The 18,657-nt window shown below is 41.4% G+C and overlaps 1 protein-coding gene across 1 annotated transcript in view; it reads right to left on the bottom strand.

Moving 5' to 3' along the window:
- The window catches only part of LOC124545032 (serine protease inhibitor 3-like), a 42,037-nt gene extending 23,805 nt beyond the window's left edge, over positions 1 to 18,232 (bottom strand). Inside the window, exon 1 of the mRNA XM_047123812.1 lies at positions 18,082 to 18,232. Coding sequence (XP_046979768.1) covers positions 18,082 to 18,208 — 127 coding nt within the window. The 5' untranslated portion in view covers positions 18,209 to 18,232. The remainder of the gene's footprint in view (positions 1 to 18,081) is intronic.
- Between the last annotated feature and the right edge of the window lie 425 nt (positions 18,233 to 18,657).

The following is an 18,657-nucleotide window of genomic DNA, read 5'->3' as shown; positions in this document are numbered from 1 at the left end:
CAAAACATTGCGTAGTTTCGAGTTCCTCTACATGATGATTATTGTGCATTATAAGTTGTGACGCAATTTGTCACTGCATAGTTCTGTGAAACAGCGTTCTCCGAATTAGTTTACAACAGTAATAAACAAAGAAACGGAATATAAAATGTCCAGGCATGATCTGAAGTTACAGCTGTCAATAATTTAATCTGCTGTTTACAATGTTGATACCTTGATGAAAAATCCAGGGTTCTCACTAATTTGTTCTGTAGGTTATTTTACCCTTGGTGACTCCATAAAACCGCGGCTGTTTTTGAGAATATGAGCCGTGAAGAAAGCTGTAACCAGCAACATCATTTTTGAAATAATAATTCTTCTTTCTACATAAAGTGTTTCGAATCCAGGTCCCCCGTCAAACGGCAGTTAGGATCTAGACAAAAATTTCACATTTATATCGTGAGACCGAGATGTTCTGTTTCAATTACAACAACGAGGTCAAATTCTCTGAAGTCTGTCATGACACACATCAAAGGACGTCGCAATTTCGGATGAACACATTTTTATCAATATAATAGTGTATGGTTGTGTTCGAGAAATCGTCGCTGTTGTCTAATGATGGGCCAACTCCCGGAACTACTTGTTAAGCATTAAAATGATTCATCCAGATATATTGTAGCTGCTTGCAGTTTTCTTTCTCACAGGTATTTAAAATTTGTTATCGTGATCTTAAGTCTCCGGCTGTAATCCTGTTAATTAATATATTTTTATAATGTAGTTATATAGATGATAAATTAGCCTCTCTTTTGGGTTTCTTCCCCCATAAAACACAGACTAGTATGGAAGTTGGCCTTACTGTCCCGTCTCAGCCTCCTATACGCTTCGTCTAGATCTACATCTATACACCGCAAGCCATTTTATGGAGTGTGGCGGAGTGATGTTCGTGTACAGCTGTCACTTCCTATCTTTCCTATTCCAATCACGAATGATTCCGTGAAGAATAATTGTTGATGACATCCCGCATGAGGGTTCAAAAAATGGTTCAAATGGCTCTGAGTACTATGGGACTTAACTTCTCAGATCATCAGTCCCCTAGAATTTAGAACTACTTAAACCTAACTAACCGAAGGACATCACACACATCCATGCCCGAGGCAGGATTCGAACCTGCGACCGTGGCGGTCGCGCGGTTCCAGACTAAAGTGCCTAGAACCGCTTGGCCACACCGGCCGGCCCCGCGTGAGGGCTTACCATTCTAATTATCTCATAGTCTTTTTGCGATATATGCGTAGGAGGAAGCTATACATCGGTTGCCTCTTCTAGGAACGTACACACCCGGAAATGGGACAGTAAACTACAACGTAATGCGCGACTCATGTACCGTCTGCCAATGAGTTGCACTAGCATCTCCGTGACGCTTTCGAGTTTACTAAGCGAACCTGTGACGAAACGTGCTGCTCGTCTTTGGATCTTCTCTCTTCTCTCGATCACTCCTGTTGGTCGATCCTAGCCTCACGAGTAATATTCAAGTATTCGTCGAACTACATTTTGTAAGCTTCCTTCTTCGTGGATGGAGTGCAGTTCCCGAGGATTCTTGCGACGAACCTCTTTCTGGCATTTGCCGAGCCTGCGATTACTTTTACGCCGTCATTCCACTTTTAAGCGCTTCGTGCGCATACTTCCAGATATTTTACTGATGTAAATACTTACAATAATTGTTTAGCAATCTTGTTATCATCCATTAACAGAGTAAGTAGGCTGTTTAGGTTTTTATGTTGGTAACGCCACGTAGCGCTCTGTATGAAAAACACCGACTGTGCTGTGTGCAGTCTGTGGCTGGTTGGCATTGTTGGAATATTCGCTATTGCAGTGTTGGGAGTTGGATGGTAACAGCGCGTAGCGTTGCGCAGTTGGAGGTGAGCCGCCAGCAGTGGTGGATATGGAGATAGAGAAGCCAGTGTTTTGAGCGGACGATCTAGACGTGTGTCCGTCAGAAAAAGGAAATTTGTTTAATTGGATGTCACAATATTATATATATAATGACTTTTGAACGCTATTAAGGTAAATACATATTTGTTCTCTATCAAAATCTGTCATTTGCTAACTACGCCTATCAGCAGTTAGTGCCTTCAGTTAGTTAGAATCTTTTATTTAGCTGGCAGTATTGGCGTTCGCTGTATTGTAGTAGTTCGAGTAAAGAATATTTTTGTGAGGTAAGTGATTCATGAAAGGTATAGGTTATTGTTAGTCAGGGCCATTCTTTTGTAGGTACTATTGAAAGTTAGACTGCGTTGCGCGAAAAATATTGTATGTCAGTTTAGTGATGATCAGAATAAGTAAAGAGAGAAATGTCTGAGTACGTTCAGTTTTATTCAGCTGTCTTTGTATCATATAACGTAGAAGTTTACCAGCACAGTAATTCATAATTTGTCTAAGGGGACGTTTCAACAGGTCACTGATGGCTCAGCTGGTAGAGCATTTGCCTGCGAAAGTCAAATCTCCCGATTTCGAGTCCTGCTCTAGCGCGCAGTTTTAATTTAGCCAAACGTTTTACAGCAGCACGCACTCCACTGCAGTGTGCAAATTCATTCTGGAAACAGTCGCTCAGGCTGTGGCTAAGCCATGTCTCAGGAACGTCCTTTCCTCCAGGAATGCTAGTCCCACAAGTTTCGCAGAACTTCGGTGAAGTCTGGAAGGCAGGAGATGAATTATTAGGGGAGTAAACCTGCGAGGACGTGTCCTGAGGCATGTTCGGTTAGCTCAATGGGCAGAGCACTTGTCCCTGAAGTCCAAGTCGCTGGGTTCGAGTCCCGATCCGGTACACAGCTGTAATCTTTCAGGCAGTTTCAGTGCGGAACTGCATGGAACGCCTTCTGGAAGTCGAGGAACATGGCAGTGGCCTGCGTCTCGTGGACGAAGAGAACGACGCGTGTTCCACACGATCGTTGTTTTCGGAACCTGTGGTGATCCCTGCAAAGGAGATTTTGAGCTCCGGTAACCTTGTAGTATGCGAAATAAAGTGGGTTCCCAAGATCTACAACGTCAGCGATATAGGCCTATGGTTTTGCAAATTTCTTCGACGACGCTTATCGGAAATGGGAATGACTTATGCATTTTTCCGATCACTGCGTCCTCCAGCGACGTAAGTTACGTAGCTCCTAGAAGAGGAACTAGTTCTTTCGGATAATTAATATGGAGCCGACCTGGCACCCCATCAGTCCAGTAGTCTTTTTCTCTGTTCAGAGATTTTCGTTAATGTCTCGAAGGTCCCTTATTTCTGTATCTGTCATTCTGACGTTGGTGCGACTATTTAAAAGAGGAATCGCAGTGCGTTATTACTCAGTATGACAATTTTGGAACAAGGAATTTAGCATTTCGGACTTCACTCTGTCATCCTTGGTTTCGATACGAGTAAGCTCGCGAATCATATGGACTTTGATCCGTTTACTGATTTAAGACAATATCAAAACTTATTAGGATTTTTTGTTGGATCGATAGACAGAATTTTTCTTTCGAATTCGTTGAACGATTCTCATTTGGCTCTCCTGAAGCTAATTTTCGCTTCATTAGTTTTGTTTGTCTAAGAGGCTTTGCCTACATTTTAATCACTAGTGAAGCTCTCTTCTTTTTCTAACACTGCTGCCGAACAGGTGCGGGTCTCCAAAAATAAAAAATAAAAATTAAAAAAGGAGGTTGTAATGGCTCTGAGTACTATGGGACTTAACATCTGAGGTCATCAGTCCCCTAGAACTGAGAACTACTTAAACCTAACTAACCTAAGGACATCACACACATCCATGCCCGAGGCAGATTTGGACCTGCTACCGTAGTAGTCGCGCGGTTCCGGACTGAAACGCCTAGAACCGCTCGGCCACTGCGGTCTTCCCATCCCTCGCAACTTCAGTCGGAACATAACTAAGAAGCGTTGTACAATACTCTTGAACTTTGTACATTTATAGTCAACATTTTCAGTCTCAGAGATGAATAAAAATATGGCGTTTCAGTCTTTGATCGCTATTCTCAGAGATGAATGTTTCATTCTGACTTCTCAGGTATCTGAAACCACCTGTTTCTTAGAATTTTTGTGGTAAGTTCCTATAGGACCAAACTGGCCCCTAGGCCTACACAGTACTTAATCTAACTTAAACTAACTTACGCAAAGGGCAACACACACACAACCATGCCCAAGGAAGGACTCGAACCTCTGACGGTGGTAGCCGCGCGAACCGTAGCAAGCCGACCAAGACCACGCGGCTACTTCGCGCGGTCCTGTTTCTTGTCGCACTTCCTAAGCGGAAATATCTTCCTTCACTTCTTGGCATTTCTATTTGCAGCCGTATGAAATGATGCTATAAAAGCCTAACTATCACTGATTCCCTTTTCATCGTTCACTGAATTGAAACGTTCAGGCCCGTTTGTGAGCAGGAGACTTCAAGGGCCTACTCTCTAAATAGTAGTAGTAGGAAATTTCCGGATAAGACATTTATAACAATTTCATACTGTTCCCTGTCCCTTCAGCTCTTCCTAATGACTTAAATCTCTTCGTCTACACCGAGCGAGGTGGTTAAAACACTGGACTCGCGTTCAGTAAGATGACGGTTCAAACTCGTTACCGGCCATCCTGATTTGGCTTTTCTGTGATTTCCCTAAATCGCTCCAGGAAAATACCGGGATGTTTCCTTTGAAATGGCGCGGCTGATGTCCTTTCCCATCCCTAAAACAGTCCGAGCTTGTGCTCCATATCTAATGACCTCGATGTGGACGGTCGGAAACCCTAATCCTCCTTCCTTCCTTTCTAGTCTATATCTGAAAAGTTAAAACGTCAACCTAAATAATTACCGTGTGGCTAGGGCCCCCGTCGGGCAGACCGCTCGCCTGGTGCAAGTCTTTCGAGTTGACGCCACTTCGGCTACTTGCGTGTCGATGGGGATGAAATGATGATGATAAGGACAACACAACACCCAGTCCCCGAGCGGAGAAAATTTCCGACCCAGGCGAGAATCGAACCCGGGCCGTTAGGTATGACATTGCCTCGCGCTCACCACTCAGCTAGCAGGAGTGGACTACGTCCACTTACTACTTTAAAATAACCAGGAAATTTAGACAGCAATCTGTCCCAAGTTATGGCTCAAATGTTTCACCACTATGGCTCATGAGGCAAGAGTCTATAAAGAGCGGAAATGTCAAACGCAAGTGTCGTTTTATAACACAGTGTGTTTTCAGTGCTGTTATGTTCTCCTTACTCTGTTGCGTGTCCTTAGACTTATTCAGAGTGCCAATTACCGGAGAAAATGTTTAAAACATTCGTTTCTAGATAGCGCATGGTAGAAGAAAGGTAAGTAAGGACTTTGTTTCGAAAGATTTACAAGACTGTTGAGTGAGCTGAAACTATGAAGCCATTCCACATAATCCAAATGCATACAAACGGCTTCTTTGGTTTTAAAGATGTTGCTGGAACATTGTTATCGATGGTAGGGCCTAATATCTCTAAGCGCAATATGATCCAAGTGTCTCATACTCATCCATCTCAAACAGCAATTAAAAATGTTTACTCTGAAACAAAAGAAAGCATAAACTCCAACGTCTTCAAAACAGGCTGATATACTCGAAGGCCATGCCGTACTTCGTCTGAAAGAGCAGTCATGTTCCTCAGCTGCAGAATAGAAAGTCCAGTTAATGATATTGCCGTTTCTTCCGCAATATCACAGGGAATTCTACAGGAAACTTTGCAACATCTGATCCCAGGAATGGATTTGTGTAAGAAACAGAAGTCAGTGCTGAAAGTTTTTTCTTGAATTTAATTTTTTGTCCTCGTGTAGAAATTTAAAAGATGGGGAAAATGTTTTTTGTCTTCTACAGTTCTACTGCTCAAAACATAACTGCCGTATTTCTGTTCTTGTTATACCACAAATAAAACGTAGTGCCTCAGTATTAATGGTACGTGAAACTAAAACATTCTGATTGTCACTTAGAACGAATCAGTTCTCCGGTATGAGATTAAGACCTCGTCATTTCGCTATTAAGGCACTTTCAAAATTCTTAATAAATTACATATTTTCTAATGCCTCTCATTTCTTTCAGTAAAGAGGTGAGCAGCACAATTCTGTGGTATCTGAATACCTTCTCAATTACTTAGATTCAAATAGGCGATTCATTCTTTTTGGTTCCCCTAATTAATGTGAGATTTTCCACTTAGAACGTTTGCATTTCCACTCTTCTTTTACCTTCACACAATTTATTTCGCCATCGAAATCTGTATTAATCTTACTAGATATTGTATTGTGAAGTTCAGATGATCCATATGCCCCACCTTTCCAATTAAAACAGGCTTACGACAGGGAGACGTTCTTTCATGTGTCCTCTTCAACCTTGCATTAGAGAAATGGTTCGGGAGAGTGATTTACATTTATGCAATGGTCTCCGATTCGAACACAGTGAAGTAAAACTCCTGGTCTATGCAGATGATATGGTGTTGCTGAGTTAAACTGAAGAAGAACTGAAAGACATGTACAGATCTCTCAGGCACAGTGCCAGCAAAATGGGGCTTTTGATTAACCAAGAGAAAACCGAATATATGGAAATAGGTCGAGTCATAAACCCAAATACTTCCTTTGAAATTGACCAGCATTCTAAATTCAGGAAAGCTCTCCAGTTTAAATACCTTGGATCACGTTTCAACAGTAAAAATATCATAACAATGGATATAAATGAAAGAATAGTCTCAGGTTCAAGATGTCTGTACTCACTAGGCAATCCACTAAAAAGTAAAGCTTTGTCAGCCACCACAAAGATGAAGATATACAACACTATTATCTGCCCCATAGTACTGTACGTTTCAGAAGGGTGGACAGATACAAAGAATGAAAGAGAAAAACTGAATGTTTTCGAAAGAAAAGTAATGAGAAAAATATGAGGACCTGTGTTGGAGAATGGTGTATGGAGAATTCGAAAGATCAACGAAATTTATCAGTTAATGGAGTAACCCACTATCATCCAGAAATTAAAAAGTAGGAGACTGCGATGGGCTGGACATGTGGCTAGAATGGAAAACAACACAGTCACCAAGAAAGCGACGCCGGCCGGAGTGCCCGTGCGGTTCTAGGCGCTACAGTCTGGAACCGAGCGACCGCTACGGTCGCAGGTTCGAGTCCTGCCTCGGGCATGGATGCGTGAGATGTCCTTAGGTTAGTTAGGTTTAATTAGTTCTGAGTACTAGGCTACTGTTGACCTCAGAAGTTAAGTCGCATAGTGCTCAGAGCCATTTGAACCATTTTTTTGAACCAAGAAAGCATTTGAAGGAACTCTTCAGGCAACAAGACCATTGGGCCGACTCCGTACAAGTTGGAAAGATGACATAGAGGAGGACATCGCAGCGTTAGGAATTTGCACAGGGTGGAGAGAGGCTGCGAGAGATAGAAGGCGATGGAAGCAGATTGTTGATGCAGCGCGTGGTCTACAGGGCCTGTGATCGCTGAGACGAAGAAGATATTGTATTATTTGCGGCTTACTTCATCATCATCACCATCATAATCATCATCATCATCATCATATCATCATCGTCATTCTCACCATCAGCAGCAGCAGCCACCCGACATCTAATGCTGTACTCATGCAAAGCTTCATCACCTGTACGCATTCATAAGACTGCTGCGTGTTTTATCTGCTCTCTTTCAGCTGGTTCTTTTGTCTGCCTCTCTTGGAATCCAACAGAGCTTCCATGCTCCATCCACTATCGATTCGCCTACCTATACGTCCCATTTACCACCATATCATTTTCATTACGCTTCTAGTCACGTATTACACTTCCAGAGCCATCTGCTCTATTTTCTGTCCTACTAATTGCTAACATGCCTTCCTCAAGTACACATATCAATCCATAATACGTAACGCTATCATGAACAGTTAAACAGTGAATTGCATCTGTAAACTGTATGTTGTGCCGAAAATTTAGAAACGTTTACATTTTGATGGGCTAGGCATTTCGTTTTTATGGTTAAATGTGGTCCACCATTAAGAAAGCTTAAGAATCATTGGTCTAAATTGTTGAATTGTGGCATGAGTTATATTTCTGAGACTGAACTATTGAGTACACTTCCCATTCGCAGTATCGATTAAATGGATCAATGATAACAAAATAAACTAAAAAAAAATCCATGCCGAATGGAGCTACCACGGTCGAAACAAAACCATAAGGACAGAAACAGCTAGACATATCTAGATAATGTGTTCATTTTAGTCGGGTTTTGCAAATAAAATCTTTTTAAAAGTCATGAGTTTGCAAATGATTTTATTCATTTTTGGAATGTATCTTGTGAAACTAGTGTCGAATTTTTTTTGTTAGGATGTCAGTTTCGAGCTACAGGATCACTGTCAAACCATTAAAATCTCCTTAGCACGTAAATATATAATCCATCACGATTTTGATGATTATCGGTCTTAACTGTGTAACAAGTATTGTTCTATTTTTATTTTTATTTGGGATGGGAATTTGTATGTGAAAATGTAATCCTGCGAATTCTGGTACTGACAGTTTTGCATGCGGGACATTCCAAATAACGACAGAGGTGACATACACTGTACATCTTGCCCATCAACAGCCCCTGGCATTTGATGATAATAGAGAAGTGTTTGAGTACGTGTTGACTTTTCAAATTTAGCTGCTTGGTCATATCCACGACATACGTTCAACCTGTTAAGTTTTTACGTATCTGACACATCAAGATAATAAATTTGAAGCAGCTCTGAGCGTGAAATATTTTGAGTTTTAGGTAAATTTGTCATTATTCGTTTCATACTGGATTGTAAAAAAGTATGACGAAGTGATGCTTTGTTGCCTTATGATGATCTTGTATATCGAAAGTGTAAATGCAACAAAATACGTACTTGGATGCTGTCAGAGCATTTTCTAAAAGTTTAACAAAAGTTCTTATATTACTAGTAAGCGACCGGTAAATACTCGTATTTCCATGAATTGAACACTGACTCCCTCTTACAAGGCAGTAACATTGCTGATAGGACTCCAGCAGTAAAATTGTTGATCAGGCGTCAAGAAGAATCTAATAATTCCATCTCGACAGAAGGCAGTGCTGACAGGTGTGAACATTACCAAAATATCACAATATCAGAATATGCCATGGCTGCAAAACACTGACAAGAGGTATTTACAGAATAATGGAGAAAAAATGGTATAAATGGGAATACACGAGGAAATAGTGACTCTACGAATTACCAAAGAAGATAAGTTAAAGATAGGAAAACCAACTTTTATAGAATTTGCAGCTTTGGAAAAGGCTTTTGCCAATTTTGACTGGGATACACTCTTTGAAAGTATGGAAGCAGCAGGAGTAAGATAGAGGTAGATAAGGATTATCTGCAACTTTCAGAAACCAGACTAGTCATATGGATCGAAGGACATGACAGAGAACCAGTGATTGAGAACAGAGCGAGACAGGATGTTATTCAATCTACACATTATGGAAGTAGCAAACGCAATCAGTTAGAAGTTTTGGAGGGGAAATGAAATACAGGGAGAAGAAATAAAAACTTCGAGTTTTGACGATGCCAGCAGAACTGTGTAAGAGACAGCACGAACCTGGAAGAGCAGTAGATCGGAATGGATGGTGTCTTGAAAAGAGGTTATGAGACGAACATCAACAAATTAATACAATGTAATGGAATGTAGTCGAGTTAAATCGGGCTACGTTAAGGGAATTAGACTAGGAAATGAGATTCTAAAATTAGTAAATGGTATTTGCTATTTCGGCAACGTAGTAAATGATGACAGACCAGACAGACAGTCTATAAATCGCAGAGTAGTAATTGCAACACAGGTATTTCCGCTAAAGAGGAATTTATGACCATCTAATATAAATTTACGGAAGTGAAATGTGGACCGTAAGCAGTTAAGAAAAGAGGAGAATAAGAGGTTTTGAAATGCGGTCCTGCAGAAGAATGTTGAAGATTATATGGGTAGATAGAGTAACTAATGAGAAAGTGCTCAGTCGGATTGGAGAAAAGAGATGATACAAGTTGATTAAAAGAAAGGGAAAAGTTGATAGTGCACATCCTGAGGCATTAAAGAATTTAGGAGATAAAAATCGTAGAAGAAAACGAAGGAATAAATACAGTAAGCGTGTCCAAATGGATGTTGGTTGCAGAAGTTATTGGGACATGAGGCAGCTTGCAGAGGACAGTCCAACGTGGAGCGCTGCTTCAAGGGGGGCTGGAATACCGAAAAGCGGCAAAAAGTTACATTTTCAGTTTTTAAGTCTATAAAATAATTTGGAATTTTCTGCTTAAAATGGTGCAGACTTTCTTAATAAACTGTAATTAGAAATATTTTTATTTCCTTTTCCAAAATGGTATGTGCGCCCAGGAAAATTACCCAACTTGTGATGTGTACGCACTCAAACATTCACATTTCCGAAAACATTAGGTATAAAAGGTATGCATCTACATATACATCCATACTGCGCAAGCCACCTGACGGGGTGTGGCGGAGGGTACCTTGAGTACCTCTATCGGTTCTCCCTTCTATTGTTCGTATTGTTCATGGAATGAAAGATTGTCGGTATGCTTCTGTGTGGGCTCTAATCTCTCTGATTTTATCCTCATGGTCTCTTCGTGAGATATACGTAGGAGGGAGCAATATACTACTTGGCTCCTCGGTGAATGTATGTTCTCGAAACTTCAACAAAAGCCCGTACCGAGCTAGTGAGCGTCTCTCCTGCAGAGTATTCCACTGGAGTTTATCTATCATCTCCGTAACGTTTTCGCGATTTCTAAATGATCCTGTAACGAAGCGCGCTGCTCTCCGTTGGATCTTCTGTATCTCTTCTATCAACCGTATCTGGTACGGATCCCACACTGGTGAGCGATATTCAAGCAGTGGGCGAACAAGTGTACTGTAATCCACTTCCTTTGTTTTCGGATTGCATTTCCTTACGATTCTTCCAATGAATCTCAGTCTGGCATCTGCTTTACCAACGATCAACTTTATATGATCATTCCATTTTAAATCACTCCTAATGCCTGCTCCCAGATAATTTATGGAATTAACTGTTTTCAGTTGCTGACCTGCTATATTGTAGCTAAATGGTAAAGGATCTTTCTTTCTATGTATTCGAAGCACATTACACTTGTCTACATTGAGATTCAATTGCCACTCTCTGCACCATGCTTCAATTCGTTGCAGATCCTCCTACAATTTTCCATTGTTACAACCTCTCGATATACTACAGCATCATCCGCAAAAAGCCTCAGTGAACTTCCGATGTTATCCACAAGGTCATTTATGTATATTGTGAATAGCAACGGTCCTACGACACTCCCCTGCGGCACACCTGAAAGTACTCTTACTTCGGGAGATACAAATGCAATTCACTCTTCTGTTGTAGAAACTTTGACATTTCGTTTGGTGCCATTGTCATAGAAACTAGCTGTGTTTGCTGTACAGTTTTCGATCTGTGAATTAATGTTTTAAGTCTAGAGCTTCTTTTTGCACCTCGTTCGGAGTTTGTTACGTGTCTTCTTACTACTTTCATTGCCTGAGCGACTTACTTTCTACGACGCCTTGGAGTGTATATTTATTTAAAAAGCGTAAGTTCTGTGGGAACTGATTTACGGACACCTTCTGTGTAAGTGATTCTGCTGAGATATCTTATCGCTCTCGCACTATAGACACGACTTCTTAACAACAGCCCACAGCGAGTTCCTTGTCACCATAAAATTCTATCCCAGTGGCTGCTATGGAAGCAATCCAGCTAATGTGTAGAGGCTTCGGACAGCCTCATCATCCTAGAAGTTGTGCAAAAACCTCATAATTTGTGAACTCGTGTGCCTAAGAATTTAAAACGGGGCGGGGGGGGTTCACTGATGCTGTTATTTCGTCTAGGTGGATTAAAGGTCGTGGAAAGGCTTGACATCGTACATGATGTTAACACCAACGAAGGTCTTCAACTTCTGGCCAAAGTGCGAGTAAGCAGGGATCAGTATGGATGATGATGTTTGGTTTGTGGGGCGCTCAACTGCGCGGTTACCAGCGCCCGTACAAATTCCCAACCTTTGCTCACTCCAAACTCGCCACTTTCATGAATGATGATGAAATAATGAGGACACCACAAACACCCAGTCATTCCTGACCCCGCCAGGAATCGATCCCGTGCTGGGGAAGCGAGAACGCGACCGCGAGACAACGAGCAGCGGACGGATCAGTATGGAGCTGAATATAATATAAAGAAATCAAGGGCAGATAGGAGAAGAGAGCTTCTGGACGAAGAAGAAGAAGAACCGTAATATGACGCTGATAACTGCCCTGGACAATTCTGATATTGAAATGAAAGTTGTTTGTGAATCTTCACAACACATAATGTTAACCTCATTTTCAAACTTTTGAAATATGTACCTTTATCTCACAAATTACAAAACCAACGACATTCAAATTTTCGGAAGTGCTATAAAATAGTTAAAAGGTGCCACTGGACTAGAATCATGACAACGACCGGCTTTTTCTCTGAATAAGGGAGATTTATATGAAATTCACCCAAACTAACAATGCCTAAAGGGTAAAAAATTGAAAAGTATTATATCAAAAGGAGCATCGATTGTAGTTAAGTGAGATATAATACATGTTGAGAACAGTTGTCAAAATTTCAAATTCTAGATATAACAATTTCAGAGAAAAAAAAAGTACATAAATTTAGCTAATTTAACATTGGCGAGATAGGGCGTTCCGACGTCCGTCAAGCCAGTTTTTGGACTGAAGACCGTAACAACGACGAGATCGATGAAGACTAGAGCAAATGTTATTCAAACGGTAAACGAAAAGCGCTAGTCTTCGGCTTTCAAGGCCATCTTGAGGCATTTACTATTGTCCCCAAAGAAGTTACAATGTTTGTAAATGATACTTCCTGGCGGATTAAAACTGTGTACCGGCCCGAGACTCGAAGTCGGGACTTTTGCCTTTCGCGGGCAAGTGCTCTACAATCTGAGCTACCCAAGCACGACTCACGCCCCGTTCTCGAAGGTTTACTTCTGCCCGTATCTCGTCTCCTACCTTCCAAACTTTGCAGAAGCTCTCCTGCGAACCTTCTCTAAAGTTTGGATGGTAGGAGACGAGATACTGCCAAAGTAAACCTGTGAGGACGGAGTGTGAGTCGTGCTTGCGTAGCTCAGATTGTAGAGCACGTGCCCCCCGGAAGGCAAAGGTCCCGAGTTCGAGTCTCGGTCCGGCACACAGTTTTAATCTGCCGCTGCAGAGTGAAAATCTCATTTTGTAAATGATATTAGAAAATAAGTTACACATCTAGATTGAACCAGAAACGTACAGTAAATAATATCTTTGACAGTGTGGTGGTAATGCATGTAAAAAGTAAAAAATTGAACAGTAAAACAACATAAATGGAGCAAACAGGAAAACTTCAACACAAAACTGGAACAGTAAGCCTACATTGTTGTTGTTTTGTGGTCATCAGTGCTGAGACTGGTTTGATGCAGCTCTCCATGCTACCCTATCCTGTGCAAGTTTCTTCATCTCCTAGTACATACTGCAACCTACATTCTTCTGAATCTGCTTAGTGTATTCATCTCTTGGTCTCCCTCTACGATTTTTGCCCTCCACGCTGCCCTCCAATGCTAAATTTGTGATCCCTTGATGCCTCAGAACATGTCCTACCAACCGGTCCCTTCTTCTCGTCAAATTGTGCCACAAGCTCCTCTTCTCCCCAATTCTATTCAATACCTTCTCATTAGTTATGTGACCTACCCATCTAATCTTCAGCATTCTTCTGTAGCACCACATTCCGAAAGCTTCTATTCTCTTCTTGTCCAAACTACTTATCGTCCATGTTTCACTTCCATTCATGGCTACACTCCATACGAATACTTTCAGAAACGACTTCCTGACACTTAAATCTATACTCGATGTTAACAAATTTATCTTCTTAAGGAACGTTTTCCTTGCCACTGCCAGTCTACAGTTTATATCTTCTCTACTTCGACCATCATCAGTTATTTTGCTCCCCAAATAGCAAAACTCCTTTACTACTTTAAGTGTCTCATTTCCTAATCTAATTCCCTCAGCATCGCCCGACTTAATTCGACTACATTCCATTATCCTTATTTTGCTTTTGTTGATGTTCATCTTATATCTTCCTTTCAAGAGACTGTCCATTCCGTTCAACTGCTCTTCCAAGTCCTTTACTGTCTCTGATAGAATTACAATGTCATCGGCGAATCTCAAAGTTTTTATTTCTTCTCCATGGATTTTAATACCTAATCCGAATTTTTCTTTTGTTTCCTTTACTGCTTGCTCAATATACAGATTGAATAACATCGGGGAGAGGCTGCAACCCTGTCTCACTCCCTTCCCAACCACTGCTTCCCTTTCATGCCCCTCGACTCTTATAACTGCCATCTGGTTTCTGTACAAATTGTATGTAGCCTTTCGCTCCCTGTATTTTACCCTTACCACCTTTAGAATTTGAAAAAGAGTATTCCAGTCGACATTGTCAAAAGCTTTCTCTAAGTCTACAAATGCTAGAAACGTAGGTTTGCCTTTACTTAATCTTTCTTCTAAGGTAAGTCGTAAGGTCAGTATTGCCTCACGTGTTCCAATATTTCTACGGAGTCCAAACTGATCTTCCCCGAGGACGGCTTCTAGCACTTTTTCCATTCGTCTGTAAAGAATTCGCGTTAGTATTTTGCAGCTGTGACTTATTAAACTGATAGTTCGGTAATTATTTCGCCTGTCTCATACATCTTGCTCACCAGATGGTAGAGTTTTGTCAGGACTGGCTCTCCCAAGCTCGTCAGTAGTTCCAATGGAATGTTGTCTACTCCCGGGGCCTTGTTTCGACTCTGTCAAACGCTTCACGCAGTATCGTATCTCCCATTTCATCTTCATCTACATCCTCTTCCATTTCCATAATATTGTCCTCAAGTACGTCGCCCTTGTATAGACCCTCTATATACTCCTTCCACCTTTCTACTTTCCCTTCTTTGCTTAGAACTGGGTTTCCATCTGAGCTCTTGATATTCATACAAGTGGTTCTCCTTTCTCCAAAGGTCTCTTTAAATTTCCTGTAGGCAGTATCTATCTAATCCCTATTGAGATAAATCTCTACATCCCTACATTTGTCCTCTAGCCATCCCTGCTTAGCCATTTTGCACTTCCTGTCAATCTCATTTTTGAGACGTTTGGATTCCTTTTTGCCTGCGTCATTTACTGCATTCTTATATTTTCTCCTTTCATCCATTAAATTCAATATTTCTTCTGTTACCCAAGGAGTTCTACTAGCCTTCGCCTTTTACCTACTTGATCCTCTGCTGCCTTCACTACTTCATCCCTCAAATCTACCCATTCTTCTTCTATTGTACTTCTTTCCCCCATTGCTGTCAGTTGTTCCCTTATGCTCTCCCTGAAACTCTGTACAACCTCTGGTTTAGTCAGTTTATCCAGGTCCCATCCCCTTAAATTCCCACCTTTTTGCAGTTTCTTCAGTTTTAAGCTACAGTTCATAACCAATAGATTGTGGTCAGAATCCACATCTGCCACTGGAAATGTCTTACAATTTAATACCTGGTTCCTAAATCTCTGTCTTATCATTATATAATATATCTGATACCTTTTAGTATCTCCAGAATTCTTCCATGTATACAACCTTCTTTTATGATTCTTGAACCAAGTGTTAGCTAAGATTAAGCCTACATAACAGTTTATATTAATAAACAAAAGCATTAACATAAAATTAGTACTTGATAAGAGTACTTCAGGTGGTATAAAACATGGAGAGAGATACACAAACCAATTGAAAGAAGAAAGAATTATCAGTGTAGCCTCAGAATATATGAGCATTTTAAACAATATCAGTAAGATTAACAGAAGTGAATAAGTACAGGAAAATGGAGAAGTCTGAGGGAACATACAGCAAATGCCATCTTTGTGAATGTGGTGGTACTGCATTTAGAAAACTAAAAAGTTGAAACAATATCCAAATACAAAAGGAGCAAACAGGAAAAACATTAACACTATACTCAAACCTGTACCTGTTTAACACTTTGCATTAAATAAATAATACAAGTAAAATAAAAACAGTACTTGAGAGACAACTACAAGAGGTATTAAACATGGAAAGTAATAGAAGTAAAAATTAAAAGAAAGACTTAACAGATGTTACTAAAGTATATATGGATTACACAGACCATTTTAATAAGGTTAAAGAACACAGTGAATACAGGAAAATTGGGCAATATGTAGGAACAGACAGTTTGGGAAGTAATGAAAAACAGAGCGGATTATGTAAAGTTTAGGAGAGGAGAAGTGTTACGCTGTGTCAGGTCATATAAGATTAGATCTGGACTGTAAGCTACATGTTTGCTAACTTTCAGGGCTCCCAGCAGGTTGAGTTTTTGGCATTTTTTATTTTTTTTATTTTGTTTTTTCGCTTAGTGAAGGACCCGGCACTCTGGCTGGTAGTAGTGACCTTCACTCAGTACATGCTCAGGAAATGTGGAGTCATTACTAAAGCGACTGGACGCTACCAGTTTAACAGAGAAAGTGCTAACGCAGTTACGATGCGGCTCATTCACATTGTACTCCATTCAGATTACGCTGATACAATATCTCCCTACTTAGCAATCATATACAACCGCTCGCTCACCGATAGATCTGTACCTACAGATTGGAAAATTGCGCAGGTCGTACCAGTGTTTAAGAAGGTTAGTAGGAGTAATCCATCGAACTACAGACCTATATCATTGACGTCGGCTTGCAGTAGCGTTTTGAAGCATATACTGTATTTAAACATTATGAATCACTTCTAAGGGAACGATCTATTGATACGTAATCAGCATGGTTTCAGAAAACATCGTTCTCGTGCAACGCAGCTAGCTCTTTATTCGCACGAAGTAATGGCCGCTATCGACAGGGGATCTCAAGTTGATTCCGTATTTCTAGTTTTCCGTTCCTCACAAGCGACTTCTAATCAAGCTGCGGGCCTATGGGGTATCGTCTCAGTCGTGCGACTGGATTCGTGATTTCCTGCCAGGAAGGTCGCAGTTCGTAGTAATAGACGGCAAATCATCGAGTAAAACTGAAGTGATATCAGGTGTTCCCCAGGGATGCGTCCTGGGACCTCTGCTGTTCCTGATCTATATAAATGACCTGGGTGACAATCTGAGTAGTCCTCTTAGGTTGTTCGGAGATGATGCTGTAATTTACGGTCTAGTAAGGTCATCCGAAGACTAGTATCAGTTACAAAGCGATTTAGAAAAGATTGCTGCATGGTGTGGCAGGTGGCAGTTGACGCTAAATAACGAAAAGTGTGAGGTGATCCACATGAGTTCCAAAAGAAATCCGTTGGAATTCGATTACTCGATAAATAGTACAATTCTGAAGGCTGTCAATTCAACTAAGTACTTCAGTTAGAAAGACCACATAGATAATATTGTGGGGAAGGCGAGCCAAAGGTTGCGTTTCATTGGCAGGACACTTAGAAGATGCAACAAGTCCACTAAAGAGACAGCTTACACTACAGTCGTTCGTCCTCTGTTAGAATACTGCTGCGCGGTGTGGGATCCTTACCAGGTGGGACTGACGGAGGACATCGAGAGGGTGCAAAAAAGGGCAGCTCGTTTTGTATTGTCACGTAATAGGGGAGAGAGTGTGGCAGATATGATACGCGAGTTGGGATGGAAGTCATTAAAGCAAAGACGTTTTTCGTCGCGGCGAGGTGTATTTACAAAATTTCAGTCGCCAACTTTCTCTTCCGAATGGGAAAATATTTTGTTGAGCCCAACCTACATAGGTAGGAATGATCATCAAAATAAAATAAGAGAAATCAGAACTCGAACAGAAAGGCTTAGGTGTTCGTTTTTCCCGCGCGCTGTTCGGGAGTGGAATGGTAGAGAGATAGTATGATTGTGGTTCGATGAACCCTCTGCCAAACACTTAAATGTGAATTGCAGAGTAATCATGTAGATGTAGATGTACTCAGCTTTCGCGACACGTACCACTGGTATGCTAGCCCACACGAATATAATCGGAAGTGTGCGAGTAGTTTCTGAAACGACGGCTGTAGTGCTGGAGGAGCCAGTGCGAGTGCTCACCTGCTGCTGTGCAGAAGAGAGCGGCGAGGGCGAGAAGCAGCGCCGGCAGCGGCCTCATCGCAGACAGCGTCCCCCCCGCCGAGTGGGACGGAGGTGCGTCATCGGCTCGCCGAGTCCCTCGCCTCATATATATATTGCCCTACGGCGCGCTCCAGTAGCGGCCTGCAGCGGTATCAGTGCGTGAGCCATCGCCTCGTCATATGACCTCGTGTCATCGGCTGCGGCCGCCCACGAACGTCTGCCTGTCTCTACCCGCAGACTTCTCGCCGATAGTTCGTGCTCGTCTTTGGCAAAGGGAGAAAAAAGAGAGAACGACGAGGAGCAGAGGTCGTCATTAACTGTCCAGACTCAGGGACGCAACTGTTGTTCGTGTCTGCGGTATCTTCAATGCGATTCTGTCTGTTTTAATTATTCGGGAGTTGACCGTCTGGTTTTGAACTTTCCTTGCTTTTTTGCGTTTAATTTGATTGGGAAACCTTTGAGATTGAACTTAACATATACATAGATGGACACGAGAAGTGAAAGGTTGCAATAAATTTTTCATCTGTGATTATTACTTTACGTATGAAATATTCT

This window comes from Schistocerca americana, chromosome 8 (assembly GCF_021461395.2).
Source record: "Schistocerca americana isolate TAMUIC-IGC-003095 chromosome 8, iqSchAmer2.1, whole genome shotgun sequence".
Classification (NCBI taxonomy): domain Eukaryota; kingdom Metazoa; phylum Arthropoda; class Insecta; order Orthoptera; family Acrididae; genus Schistocerca; species Schistocerca americana.
The sequence above is the reverse complement of the archived record's forward strand: the minus strand, read 5'-3'. Positions and strand labels throughout refer to the sequence as shown.